The following is a 16,382-nucleotide window of genomic DNA, read 5'->3' on the forward strand; positions in this document are numbered from 1 at the left end:
CTTCAGCTGCACATGTAAAACTAGGGTAGTGCTCTGGAAGTAAATAGCAACAAGTGGACTGATACACTTTTGTAGTGTGCTCTGTGGGCACTCCCAGGGTTTTAGGCCAATCGTGTTGTTACTTGGAAGGGATTCCAAGTTATCTGTGTGCTACTACTCTGCCCCCATGTGTACCCCATATGTCATTTTGACATTTTTAATTTGAATTAGGAAGGTGAATGCATTTGTGAGGTTGAATGCAATTGAGAAGTTGAATATATCTTTCAATTTAATTCAATCTCAAACATAAAATCCAATAAAAAACAATATCAAGCTGTGACATTCAGTCATGATGCTGAAATTCAATTCAGTCATTAATTTAAGGAATACAAACTCAAACCAATTCACTACTCCAAAGACAGTTTTACATATGTGATCAGTCTCTTAATTTATGAATATCTAATTAGCTGGAGGGTGTGAATATGTAGTTACAAAAAACAGAATAATGCGGAAAGTGATAATTCCAAATAAAAACCTCAAAATGAAATCTTTCCAGTAAGTAAAGATTTAGTGTAATTTCGCCTCTACATTGTGCAAATACCCTGAAACTTTTGTTTGTGTTGGAAAGTGGAGCAGAAAAGCAGACATTTTGAACAGGGCTCCAATAGTGTTAATGCAAAAACACACAAGACCGTAATGCAACATAAATCCATGTCAACCAACACATGCTTTTGAAGAGCAATAGAGAACACCAGTGGAAGTGGAAACAGCAAGGCAGTGCTCTCACTTGATTAGATTTTACAGCATGAAAGACATTTATGGAACAGTGACAGTGACACATCGGAAATCAGAAGTTGCCTTTCAGCTCAGTTGACAATAATTATATCCAATCACTAGCCAAGACTATAAATCTGGAGGCTAACTCTGTCCTTTTTTACTGTGTAGATCAGCAATTTGCACAAAAAACAAGTACCGTTATGTTTTTGTTTTTGTTTTTTTTTTACCATTTTTTTTTAAATTTTGGGTTATTACATCGTATTAACTAGACAGTCATTCCAGAACATAAAACTCCTCTCTCTTTCTATAGGAGTAGTAGCAGCAGCAGTTGTGTTTCCTGCTCTTGACAAAAAAAAAAAAAAAAAAACCTTACAGTGCTCTCAAAAATTGCACCTAAATATTCACATGACATTTTGTAGACCATATAACCATATAACCTAACCTATGTCTAGTGTTGGCCATCCATTCTTCGAGGGCTGACATTATGAAAGCACTATTGTATGATCTCCGATATGAACATATATGTGACCTGGGATTTAAATGAGCTTAAAAAGACCAATACACATGCATTCTAATGACAAATTCTCCTTCCTGATGTGTGTGTTAAGATATGAATGGGTAAGTGGTCAGATATGACAAGGTAGAACAAAGGTGTCAAGGTTATTTCACATCGGGAGCACTGTTGCCTCATAATCTCCTGGCTATTAAATCAAAAACAAGACAGATGCAATGCCATAACCTGTCCCTTGCAGCTGTTTCATTAATTGACTTATTCCATGTGTCAATTAGATTTTGTCTTTGAGAGAGACTTCCTCTATGAATAATTGATAGACAATATTATACATGCTAAGAAGGTGTTGATGTTAACCCTTTTGAGTACCAAACAGTCAAACGCAATTGTTCAGCTCTTCACAATGAGATGAACCTTGATTATTGATGCTGTCTGTCTTATACAATCATTTGTGATTTGTGTTTGTCACAAAGAATAATGGCTCATTTAACATTAGAATTTATTTTTTTCATTTTTGTATTTACTGTTTCATGTGTTTTTAGTCTTTTGTTAAATGAAAAGCTGTGAAAGGGAGTCTCCATAAAACGTGTGATGGAGTAAGGACACAAAGGTGAACAGCAAATGAGCTGAACAGCTGTATCAGCATTTCACAGAATTAAATTTATTCGGCCCATATTTACCAAGAAACGAGGATTTAATTTAGATCCTTAACTATGCAAATAGCTCTGATGAGACACAGAAAGACATTGATTATCTGCAGTGTTGGCTGTCACAGCTCTGTAACCAGAAAAATCACAACCATGGATAACTATGGCAAAAGCAGGTGGTTCACAAATGTTGTTAGGGTTTGACTCAAAATGCAACAATATTTCACTTCTCCCTCTTTCCATCAGCAGAGATGTACCAGACCACCACAGGGTGATACATTAGGTGTTATGCCTCCGCTAAGGCTCAGGCAGCAATTACCTGTCTCAATGCAGTTTTTTATGGGCTTTATTAGAATATCAACATGCATAGCAAAAACTATAGCCAATACTTAAAGTGGGGAAATGTCTTTAAATGGTTGGAAACCGGACACAGTTTATAGGAGTGCTTGATTATGAGGGTGATGATTATATTTTGTTTTAAGAGGGCAGATGTACCCGCTCAGTAAGTTTTTAGTCAATCATTTCATTTATTTATGGAACTCAGCAAAATTCGTCACAATAAATTGTCTTTTACAATGGAGCAGGAGGCTCCCAGGTGTTTCATTTACTGAAATGAAGTGGTGTGCAATAAAGCCCAAAGCCCATAAGTCTGTCAGGAAATATATAGCATTCTGTTGAATGACATCATTCATGTATTAGGAGATGGTGGTTTATGAAGACGAGGCACTTGCCATAGCCAGTTTTTTGCTCAAGGGGACAGATAAAAGCAGTAAATTGGTTTAATGCATTAATCTAATAATGCGATGGTGAGCGCCACTTTATGAGCGTTTTAACTTTGAATCACACACCTGACTTGGGAAAAGTTCTCTACCTGAACATCAAAAATGCATACAGTATTTATTGTAATGTATGCTTACCATAAAAAGTACAATGTGCCATTAGTCTCTCTAACATTACCCCTTGAACATTATGGAGACTTTACTGTGTGCTAAAAAGGTGTCTGTGTCAAACCCACTAAACACAGAAAAGATCCTGTGTTGAAAAACACAACGAAGAGTAAATAATATATGGGCATCTGGCCGCTCAATATTCTATGGTCTGAAGCAGTGTGGGGAGTTTCAATAATAATGGGCTTCTGGGAGCCTCTGGATTTGATCTGGAAGACTTCCCGCCTGATCAAAGATGCACATCGCTGATTGAGGGTGAGCCGGCGAAAGATTCAAAACCGAAATCCACCTCCCCTCAGGAGACAAATAGGTGGTTTTGTTTGACCTTTTCAATGTCTAGCCAGAGAAATCCATACCACAGAGTTCCTGTGCTATGCTCTATCAAAGGTTTGCTTTTATTTGTTTAAATCGCACCAAGGCCTTCAAAAGAGTTTGTGGAGTGCATCTGTAAATAAGAGCAACATCTTCCTCTTTTCCAGAGATGGCAGCTCTGAGTGGTTTAAGAACATGGCCTGTGAAACAGAAGAATTGCCTAGCTACAGATATGTTGAATTTGCATTCTTTCTGTGCGGCTCTGGTGTGAGCTCTGAGCATTATTCATGGAAGCTCAAAGATGTCAGCTAATTGATCAGCATCATATTCTCAGTCTGACAAGGGTATTTGATTACACATGCATGCCTGAAACCTTTCTGAAATCTCCTCGCTGACTATTGGATTTTTCTGCTGAACTGTGCAGTTATGAAGCCCCGTACTGCCAAGTTTCCCAAGCATTCTCGATTCTCCCAGATAAAGATGTGTCGTCTGTTTCCTGATTGGATTATGAATTGCGCCTAATGAGTGAATCTTAAAATGAATGAAACACAATGCTTCCACTCAAAACTGTCTGTGCCTTCTGCCATGATTGATACAAATGCATGTCTTCAAGGGGCAGAGGCTTTTACTGAATAAGACATTAAGAAAGGTGTAATTGCAGCAATAGCTACTCATCTGATTTTCACAAAAACTTATCTGAAAAGTTGTAAATTACAGCATGCACAAGAAAGACATTTTTTCTAGTTGCAATAAATGATAATATGTATCAGCTTTGTTATTCAGATCAAGTAAGCTACTTTGTTGAAGTTTTATGCATTTTATTGCCAGGATTTAGGAGTAACGACATATGCAGTGCAATGTCATAAGGTATTTAGAATACCAAAATATGGTAACTATGCCACCATAGTAATGTTTGTAAAATCAGTATTCAGATCATATTTGAATGTGCCAGACATGCTGTTGCTCTTTCATTGCAGAACACTCTCTGAGCATGGCTGGGGATAGATTTTAATGATAATAGAGAAATTACATTACATTACTGGCATTTAGCAGATGTTATCCATTTATACATCTGGATACTTACTGAGGCAATTCTGGGTCAAGTACCTTTCCCAAGGGTACAGCAGCAGTGCTCCAGCAGGGAATTGAACCAAAAACCTTCCAGTTACAAGACCTGCTCCTTACCACTATGCTACTCTGCCATCCCTGCAACATTTTTTTTATCTGTCTTTTACAGGAAGAGATGTTTATGCATTGCTAAACAAGAGTGTCTGTTTTTGTTGGGTTTTGCATCCTGATAAACCTATATGCTTAAACCCCATTGAGTATTCAATAGTGGACATGTAGTGTGCCACTGATACAATCAATATTATTTTTAGTCTGTTCCAGTGTGAATTTCTGCATTTTTGTTGATATTTGTTGACTTGTGGGCTTCAATATTAAGCTGTACCAGCAACACCCCTTTTTTATGAAAATGCGTGTCATTTGTAATGTCATTTGAGCTTCCATGGTTACAAGTTAAAGTCATAGGAAAGCAATGTTAAATTTGGAGGTTATAGTTGAAGAAATTAAGGATGTTTGTAGGAGGGGAGAGTACGACATTAACCCCCCACCATGTTCTTGTCTCACCACATGCCGCGTCTCATCGTTCCCAGCGTGGTGACGGCTTGTCTTTGATCGGTACCCTGGTTTCAGTCTTTCCAGTGCAAATTTACTTTTGTTCAATGTAACGCATTCAAAGACAACTATCTTGTCAGACCTCCTGAATAAGTATCACACCTCTGCACAGCTGTCAGTCTCCATCTTGAGGAGGCTGTTGGTGCTCCATCCGTATCTGTTTTATCCAAACAGGCTATGAATTTTGTGAAAGTCACATACATTAATTTGTTTAGGCCTGTTTGAGGTACGCCCACTCAAAGAAAACTGTGTAGTACAAAATGCATATTTTTTTTACATATCAATATGTATGTATCACAGAAGACTCTAAGACACTAAAATTATGTGTTTTGTGGCTGTGCTTACTTTTCTGGCTCTACCAGAAAATTAAGATCAGAAGCAAAAATACTGTGGCGTGGCGATAAGAATTGCAATAATCCAAGGAATGAGGTAAAGTCAGCTGTCGTGCTAGTCATCTTACATTAGATAGCTAGGGTTCTCTAATTCCATAGGCATGATCCTATAGCTATATAATAAAATGACTTTTATATTGCTGGACAGGCTAGCTAGTTGGGCTGATGTTGCAATATTGAAAATATATTTTTGTTTGATTTTACCTTGCTAAGTATACTTGACTTGGTCAACTTGATCTCAGATTTCTACCCCCATAATGAAATCACAATTTTTGACATTTGACCAGTTAGCAAACTTACTAACAACAGCTAAAAATAAACCTAACTTTAAGCTATGTTGTGTTATGTGAGTTCATATTATTACCTATGATCATTGAGACAATGCTTCAAACCAAGTGAAAGAGGAAAAAGAAAATTCACACCAGATGACCTTTGCTAACTGGTATGGTACTGAGCATGGATTCATTCACTACTGGGCTGGCCAGTGGTTTGCTGTGGACTCAACATGGTCTCACAGGACTTTGTGAGCTTTGCTGCTTGGATAAAGGCTTTTTTGTAATATTTCTCTAACTGGTCAGTCACCTCAGTCAACAGCTCAAGTAATTTAACACAAAACTTCAGTTTTATAATAAATGTGGTTATTGTATTTCTGTTACAGATAAATATGTGTGAACATATTTATCAGTGTAAATACAGATTAGTGATAAAAGTACTGGCTTGAAAAATAAGATTAATCTTGTTGCGGTTTAGGCAAGGCCCCACAGTCCTCAAACATCTCAGACTAGGAAATAGCTCCTAAGTACTCAAAAATTGAGTGTGGCCTCAATTTGGTCCGTACTCCAAAGTTGTTCATCAGGATTTTTAGACATCAGAGGTCTCCAAAATCAGCAGGTATTTAGGAGACCTTGTGAGCTGTCCTAACCTGTTAGCAGTTGTCCACAGGTGGTTAATCAAAGAGGAGCTGTTAAAAACATATCAGTCAGATTAGGAGGGTATTTTATGTGTCATTGACCTTGACAGAGAAGTTGTCACTCAGTTCTCACTTCTTTGAGAAGAATGTCACCATGTACTGCTTTAATAGAAGTAATTTAAACTTTGTTTCATATTCAGTGGGAAAGTTTTTTTTTTTTTTTTTTCTTTTCTGAAAACAATTTTCACCTGCTAGAATGTCACCTACTCAGTGATGGCGGATACTCCCAAAAACTATAGCTGATGACTCCATTTCCATGACCACTTACAGATCCACAGCTCAAGTGCCACAGCTAACTACACTTCAAACATTTCTGTTGCATGTTAGTATTTATAGCAATATATAGCAGTTTGTGAAACCCATAAATGACTTGAACAGTATTTCACATATCAGGACCAGCTTTCCAAGAACTGTTTCATAAGATCATGCATTGCATCGTAGAAATGGGGATTAGGCAGTTGGAAAAGATTTCAGATTCTCCAGGAATAAATTTGTCAACAAAAAAGCAGACTGTGTAATAACAGCTTGTGAAATTCTTATCCTTGAGGATGTCAAGAAATAAGGCATTGTTAACTATAATGAAAAAAATAGAATGATGTCTTCACAAACCTTTTATTATTGTAATTATTAACAAAAGAAATTATTTATTTTCAGGCTGGCTTCGAATGGAAACCATCCGTGCTAATTTGCTGACATTAGTCACATTTAAGAGAAGTTGGATCATGTTCTCAAATTGCTGCACTATTACAACACTACTACTTTCAGCAAACACATTCATTGGGCATTTTCTCAGCATATGGTATGAGCTGTGAAACATGTCATCACTACTGTTTGTTTGCAGCACTTGTAAATGTTGTAAAAATAAACTGAGATCTACTCACAGAAAATGGTCTTACTCCTAGCCAAGAGTAGGAGTATGAAGCTTCATAATTAACTCCCAGTTCATACTCTGAGGTAGGACCTTTTTTACTTCTAGAAGTGCTTTTAGCAGTACCCTCGAGTAATTCTCAGATGCTTGATAAATATGGGCCCAGCTGTAGAAAAATTGACTCTGACACCAAGCATTAATAGAAGCATTATAGCTTAAAATTAAATTCTTCAGGGAAGCAGTAGGTGAATGATGTCACTCTTTTATGTTATTCATAAATTCTTGGGCTCATATCTTAATGGGAATAATTACCTGGCCATGGGAAGGGTGTGATAAGAGCAGTCACTATGGAATCCTGTAACAATAAATGGCAAGTGGAGCAACAAGGAGGATTATCTCACCCAAGAGATACAGTATTTCACCTTTCACTGTAGTGGGACACTTGGATTTCACATGGGTTTTCAGCAAAGAAGAGCAAGTGGTGTACTTATTAAAAAATTGAATTGTTGTTACGTTGCCTGGCTGTCTTGTATACAGCATTCAGTGCCCAAGATAGTCACTTACATGTGTAAATAAAACATCCAGATTTAATTTTGCATAAAACAATGGGTCATAAGAAGTCTAACAACAAAATAACAAGGGGAATTGTCATATTTTGCTGCACGGTAGACTTACTTCGTATCAGCTGTATTATGCAAATTGCTAATTAAAGCTCATTCCAGCACCCATGAAGCGCTCAGCCTTTACAGTAAAATTGTGTGGGTTTTTATGACTGTGTGCATTCATGAAGCCTTTGTGAGTACAGCTTTATTAAATGCAGTAGATGTGTAATGACATGTCATCTCTTATAATGAAAATGAAAACTACAATACATTGGTTGGAGAGTGATGCAATACAGTTGTTTCAGTGGCTCATCAGGTTCAAGCTGCTGTATGTACAGACATGGACGCACTTAACTGACTGCATACAGTAGAATAATTGCTGTTACAGTGCTCACCCACGATGACTTTTTATAAATAGTTGATCATTAAAAGTTGAATTGCCAATGGATTAAATATAGGTTTTCGTTATTGTTGTATTGAGAAACAAACTTTAGCTAAACACAGAGTGAAACAAATTTCATTGTACAGTATTTTATACAATCTTTCATGATTAACATGAAAGTAGTATGACACTTCAATTATCCTGGAGTGCTAGTGATGTGGAGCGACAGGGATATGGCAGAGTCAGTGGACTTGGCTTTTTTTTTCCTCAAACTTTTTCAAATTTGACTTAATGAAAGTTATAGATGATAGATATAATGATTTGAACAATGTTGTTCAAATGTTCAAATGTTGCTGAAAATGTTTTTGTTGCTGCTCCCTAAAAAGGAATGCATTGTGGTTCTTAATGAAGAGTGGGGCATTTGCTCAGTTTATCATAAGAGTTTATCTAAATGCTTCTTAATTATGTAGCTTATGCCACATACTGGATAATAAACTGCTCTACCTTCTGTGACCATAAATGTAGTAATAGCCATTAGAGTACATGCATGCTTACCCACAAAATTACTTAACATGCCAGTTAGGGGGTTGATGTGACTTGTGTTATTTTGGAATGTGATTGATGTTTTAAAGTTTTTAAAAAATTTATACCAAATGAGCATGCATAAATAGGACACAGGGGTTTTACTTAGTATCTCAGGATGAAACCCAAGTTTTACACTTAACTCTGAAATGTAGTTTATGAGGAGATTTGGGATTAGAAGGCCATGATGAACCTGCATAAAACATATTAAATTCCGCATACATTGAAATTTCAGAAGGCATTGGAAATTCTGTTCACTTACATGTCTTGTTTTTCAAAGCTCAGAGTGCATACTGCTCTGCTTTCTCCTCATGGTGAACCTTTCAAAATAGAAACACAGCACCATAATTAAGAGTCAAACTTATTCAACAGATAGGTGGAAGAGATCCCTCCAAAGGCATTTAACCAATTAATCATTATAATATGTTCGTCCATCTTGGGTTTCATTGTGTTTTGGTGTGCTTAAAGTATGCTTTTTAAGTATCATCCTCTTTTGTTTGAAATTTGGTCACATTTGGTTTCCATCAAAATGCAGGGGAGTTGGCAAGCACAGTTGATTCAGTTTTTAATTTGACTTGAATTCAGTCAGACACAACATCAACAGTGCCAGGACTGAAGTTTTCATCCCAATGGCACAAATGTTTTGCCCAGTGTAGGAGACTGATGGGCATACTTGTGAATATTCAAGACTCAGTAGCATTTTGGGCACCCAACAGTCGGCATTTTTGCCATTGCATTTATACCACATGAGGGCTGGTTGAAAGCCAGGGCACAATGTCTACCCCAGACATTTGACAGGGGGTGTTTGATTAAAATTAGTGGTAAACTGTAAGAGATGGGAAAGGCATCTGCTAATGAACACCAACATTTAACAAGTAATGTTGAGAATGTCAGTGGGAGCAGTGGTTGTTCAGAAAATGCCATTTTAAAATCAAATTAGTCAATATTAAGCAGAAGGAAATATGGTTGTGCTGCATTTGTTATTACATTGTCAATTTTTTTTTTTTTTACAGCAGACTAGCACATAGTCTAAATTGGTCAAATATTGATGAATAAACACAATATGAATATTGAGTATAGTTCAGGCAGTCTGAACTCATAACTGAAAGGGGGAGAGAGAGAAAGAGAGAGAGAGAGAGAATAAAGGAAGGAATAAAGAAAGCAACAGCTATCCAAGAAGTGGCTGCAATAGGCTCAAGTGTGACTTATAGAATATCTAATAATCGTATCATTTTTTAATTGTTTCTCACACAAGTAACCACTTACTGTTTTTGTAACAATGGAGTGCTTGCTTTTCAGTGTGAGTGTTCGTGAACATGATGACACAGTGGAGAAAGGTTTGATTTCCTCTGGATTTCAAAGGATTAACAGGAGCAGCCCCAGTGGCTGATACCTGCTGTTTAATCAATGTTTAACGTGTTCTCCTTTCTCTTACCCCCACCTGCTGCTGTAAGGTGACATAGCTGCTTTCTCTGTCTGTCCCACCAGGTTCTTCTTTGCAGCAAACTGTGGAGCATTTCTGTATCAGCTGTCAGCTTTGCTCTAGATGAGGTCACATCAACTACATCAAGTGGCAGATGCACATACCAATGCCCATCAGTGTTATTTACTGTATGCCAGCTGTTAGGGGGTCCATTCAGTCAAAGTCCAGTCAGATCCAAGCTTTCCTCAATCGGCTCATGACTCCTTCATCCTTGCATGACACAGTGACAATGAATTTTGAGAAGTTAAATTGTGTAATTGTGTAATTTAAGGAATATTTGAAAAGCTGAAAATGCATTACTTTCTCTTGACTTTCCAGTAGCTCCTCTGCTTGCTAATAAATAACATCAAATAGTGAACAAAATAGCTACGTACATATTTAAAGGTGGCCAGTACATGATCACACCTTTCAAATGTTTTTCAGATTTTCAAATGAATGCTACTATTAATGCCATATTTTATGCATTGTCAAAGTACAATTATTGTACTGGCCCCAACTCTTTCAACCTTTCAACTCTTCCATCCTCATTGGATAACTGTGTGTAGACCATGAAATCCTGTGTCTTGCCTCTCTTAGATATTGCTAAGACAATAAGATTGTTGGAAAAAAAATGCTTTTAATTTTTCTAAAGTCATGATTTCTGATGTCTGTCTGGCGTCCAAGTACTTATTTCTGCAAATAGTAATTTCAAAAAAGAAATGTCTTTCCTGGGATTTTGTAGATGCCAAAATAAAGTCAAAATTAGTAGTACTGTCAATTAGGATCACATGAGTACTGTTAAAACAAAACATGGTGCCAAATCTGTGTAATTAACTTGCTTAGACAGGCATATTATCATTTAACAGTTGTTTGGCAACAACTGTTACTGTCAGGTTTCCTTTGTAATATGACATGATTTCTGATGTACGGTTGGCTCTATCAGTTTGTGTTTTTGCCTTAGCAGTTTATTTCTCCATGTGCCTCTAGATTTGGAGAGGGCTACACGGTGATTGTGAGAGTGGGTGGGTCCCCTCCTGCCCTGGCACCTGTGGAGAACTTCATGCAAGAAACATTCCCAGGATGCATGCTGAAGGAGAAGCACCACAACACCATGCAATACCAAGTACCTTGCAGTGAGGGTGCTCTTGCCACTATTTTCAGCCAGTTCACAAAACACCGGGAGAGGCTGGGTATCGAGGATTACTCTGTGTCCCAGACAACTCTCGACCAGGTACTACCTTTCCTCTCACAAAACCACACATGTTCATCTCTGTCTCATTCCTTTTCAATGTCCTGTGTCCTTTAAACAGTGGATGAGTTTATACTGTATGTATAATTGCACAATGCTTTCACCAGAAATCAGCTATTCATATGATGCACGATTCCATTTGTGCTTAAGTAAACCATTTGAAATGACTTTCTGTGTGCCAGGAGCCTCAGTGCATGTATTAATTTCTTGTCCCCCCTCACTGCTCCTCATAATATTAACGGAATAAACTCCTCAAACTCTGACTCAAAACCTCATAGCTTAAAGCGTGAAGAAGTCTGGGAAAGACTGGGAAAGAAACAGGAATCACCCACTTCTCAATGCACCATTTGTAGAGGCCGGAAAGGTCAGCTGTCCACTCATCTGTAAGGGAAAAGGTTTGCACAGATGAAAAAGATACCGCAAACCCAAGCACTTTTCACATCACACAGCGAAGGCAGTCTCTGTCCTTCAAGAAAACATGCACTCCATCATTCCAGCAGATGAAAAGTCACTGAAAATATGAACTAAATAATTTATATAGTACATGCAGTACTCATGCAAAACATGTTTAAAACTGCAAAAACATATTATGTTAGATCCGAACTGATGAAAGGTTGTAACTTGAATCAGTAAAGCAGGGTGATTCATATAAATACTATTTCAAACAGAAAGTGATCTTTACTTTTTGTTGGATGTGAAACATGACATATTTAAAGTGAAAACACAAAAATATAGATTCCGATGTTTAAATTTACATTTAGACATATAATAATATATATCCAGACTAGCATACAAGTCTGGGCTGTGTCATTAGCCTAAACTTACTGGGAGTCAGTTACCATTCCACAGCTGTGAAACTTAATTGGCTCCATTCCACTGGGGAAGGGTTTTGTTTACATCAGCCAGGGGCTGCTTATTGCACCACTCAATACCACCCTCTAGTGGCTTGAAAGGTACCTAAAAGTTGTTCTGATGATGTCCCGGGGGGATGATTCTCTTCCCTTTTCAATATTTGCTGTGCTCCGGTGCACTGTGGGACTTGTAGTATGACACAAGTATTGACTGCATGTAGGTGTGTAGGAGGATTGCATTCTGCGTACTTTGGTGTTCGTACATGAGTATAGAGAATTTTGAAGAGAAGTGAGCTTATTGAGTAAAACTGGCTATTTCAAAGACATGATAGGGGGCGTAATATTAGACAGTACAAAGTACACAGCCAAAATTCCAGCTGCTAAAACTCAACATTTCAGCTGGAGGATGAATTCTGTTTTTTGTATAACAGAAACCTCACAATTACCCTCCTAATACCTAGCCACCCTCTGTTTATTTGAAAACAAAACATAACCTTATTTTAACCACTAAAATGCTGATTTTCTACCAGATCTGATGTTGGTTGATTTTGTTTTTGTTTTTTTGTTTTTTTGTTTTTTTGCACATATTGATATCACTACCTTTGTCTGGATTCATTAGGTCTGGAACCACCTTTTAGTCTGTCTGGTGCTAATGTATCCTTGGTTCAGTCACATCTTGGAGAATACAAAACTTTTGTTTATTGCAGTCATTCGCGTGTAATGTTTAATTAATCAGGAATCCTGCAGGGCTCTGTGCTTAGTCCCACTTTCTCTTTCTTTTCTGTTCACATGCTGCCCCCTGGTGACATTGTAGCCATCTATCCGGTCAAAAATGGAATGTCCATTCAGTACCTTAAAAATATCACAAGAATTCTGACAAATTGTTTTCTTTCCTGTTATATTACATTCATATCATATATGAAAACCTGCAGGTAAATGTACATCCTCATCTCAAATGTATTTAATGATTAGCAGCATTCAGTGGAAGCATAACTTAGCTATAAACGTAATCTATGTTAGAGACTGACAAATGAAAAATGCTGTGTGATACTATTTACTTCAGTTTCATTCTTCAGTCTTACTTGCATTGTTACTCTTACCGATGCAAGCACCAACCTGAATTTAAACTTGATAAAACCAGTTAAAGACATTAGAACTATAGGTACTCTTCAAAGGATTGTAGGAACATGCCATATTTTCAGACACAATAGATGTCTTGTAGTTTAGAACATTTTGAAAAATGCCACAGTCTTGCAAGAAAGAGGGGATACTTTCATGTATAACTGTTTGATATAGACAGCCCAGCCTGTAACAGCATGAACACCGAGTGTGGTTCTGAACACTACTGTACTATTCTTCTATGAAGTCATAAAAAATGGATTTGACACCTATGGTTCTCATTCAAAAGGTATCGGATACTTACAATCCCATCATCGCTTCTGAGTTGAGAAGATTTTTTTATTTCTAATTACCATGGCGAACATAATCTGAGACAAGGATGGGTCTGCCAATTGGCAGAACATTTTCATTCTTCAGAAATGAAATGACACACATGAAAAAGATTTTAATCTTCAGCATTCATTTAGTGGAGTAGATTTTCTCCAAGCATGGGTCTGAAGACAGTGGTTGCTGTGTGGGAGGAAAGTGAAAAAAAAAGAGTAGGTGCAGCTGCCAAGGCAGAGTTATTATTCTGCCTGATGTTCTGAAAAAAATAGAATTACAGCTCAGAAACAGATTCTTTGTTCCAAATTCTGTATTTTTCTTGAGATGAATGAAATAAACAAACATTGTCATGAGTCACAGTCAGAAAAAGAGAGCTAGACACATTTAGCTCACTCCACATAAGTGATTTAAAACATTAACTACTTAACCATGAATAACACAACAATAAAAACAAAAAAATCATGCTTGAACCTTTCATACAGTTAGTTCATATTCAGCTGTGAACATATTTTGTCAACTATCTTAAAATTTAGCATGGGTAAATGGAACAAGGATTGACTTGGCCTTCATCCTCATGGATTTCGTCCATGTTGGCGTCAGTGTTGACTTGACCTTTTAACATTTGGACAAACAAGCATGATGAATTAATATGTGACCCGTCTTTTATGGCTAAAGTTCAGTGCAGTCCCTTCCAGTGTTTGTAAACCAGCTCCTTTCTGTATTTGCAGGTCTTTGTCAATTTTGCCAGGCACCAGCATGAGGAGGAAGACTCCCAGGGGTATGTGAATCCGGTGGACGTGTTGACAGACGAGGTGCCCATGCAGCCTCTGAAGGGTTCGTCTCCTGCAGCGAAGGCTTAAGGCACAGTGCTTTGTCCAGTAGGAGGAAAGTTTCTCTTCCGCCTCTTGGATAATTACAGTTTAATAGGATCCGTCTTTTATCACAGTTAGAGATTACCTTTTTATTTTATTTTTGTTAGCTTTTACAAAAATGATACACTCTGAGGTTATGAAATAAGAGATGAACACTTTTTTCATATTCTAAATTTTTATGTAAATTTATGATGAAAGCAGACATGCAGGACATATTTAAAAAACCAAAACCAAAAAAAAACACATCTTTGCCAAATGCCATAGCTTCAAGCAAGCCCAGGACTTGTGAGCTTATTGCTCCAGGACACTGTGTCTGTGCTGCCTTTAGACATTTGATCTACAGGCAGTGTCTACATGAACAAGGAATTCAAATGACTCATTTGTGGAATTACATTTTTCTATAATTTATCCCTGTCTTTCAATTGTCTATGTCAGTGTGACTGAGCCATTAAAAAGAAGATTAAGTTTACTAAAAGTAAACTTAAAAATAAAACTACTAAATGTGCTACAAGTATGTAGCAGCAATGCCATTGATTGTGAAAAGGCTCAAGAAAGAAGCATAAAAATAGGTCTTAAGGTAATGACTACTACCATGGCAGCCCCACCCATGTTCTGTTCTACTGTGTGTGCATCCATAAAGAACATAGCCTCCTGTAGTTCAGATAGGGCGATATAATCCATATAATCATTCATGAGCTGGGTCTTGACATCAAGAGAGAAATCCTATGCACTTGAACACTATTGAAAAGAATGTGTAAGGGAAAAATGTGTCTTGTGTCACTTATAAATGTGAGGCTTCAATGCAAGTTTTTCCTGTTGTTTGAAAAGGTTTTGCACCTGAAATAGACTGTTTTTACTCAGGGCATCATGTACTGTACTAGTAAGATTATTTTTGGATTTTAGATTAAAATTATTTTGTGATATATACATATATATTGGTAAAGGTATGGTAATGGTAAAGGTAGTCATAAATGATTTTATGTTTACATTGGATTTATGTCCCATTTGCAACAACCTTTAAACCTCACATAAAACTTTGGTAGTTGGTAAGCGATGTCTTGCACTAAGCACTTTTCTGGTGGAAATAGCGCTTCCTGTTGTGTATGAGGTTTAAGCTATTTGGTTTATTTTACGATTTCAATGTGATTAGTATGCTGCCTAATGTTTCTGCTTTACAAACTTGTTTGCAGCAAAGAATTATGAATCATATTTGTACTGAATATTGCTTCATGCAGCGACAGATGATTAAACATTTGCACACATTGTCATACGAGTTTGAGTTTAATTTGGAAATCCTCTTCTCTATTTGTCCTCTGATTTATCTGGGCTATTTAAAAATAGCGTTTTGAACAACTTGAGGTTTATGCAGCTGCACTCAAGTTCTGTTTTAACTCTATAAAGCCCCCACAAATGTTTTTGTCTCTGTGATTACAAATGACGCTTTGTTGTGTCATTCACATGTGCAGTACTTCAGTGTCAGCACCTTGTTTTCAGATTGCGTATTGTTCCAAACTCATTGATTCAAGCAAAGCTTACATACATCAGTGTATGTGGCTCATTATATTGAGCAGAAATAAAGTTTCACCAAGTTATGTGATGTGACTGTCTAGCTTCCCTTGACCTATATGCACATACAGTGATTTACCCTTTACGTTTTAAAAGTAATCCAAAATTCATGCAAAATTGAATGATCCAAAATACATTAAAACATTAATGTGCGTTTTAAAATCAAACTCTTACAAGAGATGTAGTCATCCTCTCAAAACAAAAAATTTCCATGAGTCAAAAATGATAGAACGATCATGAATTTTGCATGGCAGTTCTGGACCCGGACAAGCTTTGACCCGCCGTCCTCCCTC

The 16,382-nt window shown here is 37.1% G+C and overlaps 1 protein-coding gene across 1 annotated transcript in view; it reads left to right on the forward strand.

Moving 5' to 3' along the window:
- LOC118793670 (phospholipid-transporting ATPase ABCA1-like) overlaps positions 1 to 14,588 on the forward strand; it is a 136,686-nt gene extending 122,098 nt beyond the window's left edge. Inside the window, exons 48-49 of the mRNA XM_036551898.1 lie at positions 11,096 to 11,339; positions 14,380 to 14,588. Coding sequence (XP_036407791.1) covers positions 11,096 to 11,339; positions 14,380 to 14,511 — 376 coding nt within the window. The 3' untranslated portion in view covers positions 14,512 to 14,588. The remainder of the gene's footprint in view (positions 1 to 11,095; positions 11,340 to 14,379) is intronic.
- Positions 14,589 to 16,382: the final 1,794 nt, after the last annotated feature.

The sequence above is a fragment of the Megalops cyprinoides genome, chromosome 18 (genome assembly GCF_013368585.1).
Source record: "Megalops cyprinoides isolate fMegCyp1 chromosome 18, fMegCyp1.pri, whole genome shotgun sequence".
Classification (NCBI taxonomy): Eukaryota; Metazoa; Chordata; class Actinopteri; order Elopiformes; family Megalopidae; genus Megalops; species Megalops cyprinoides.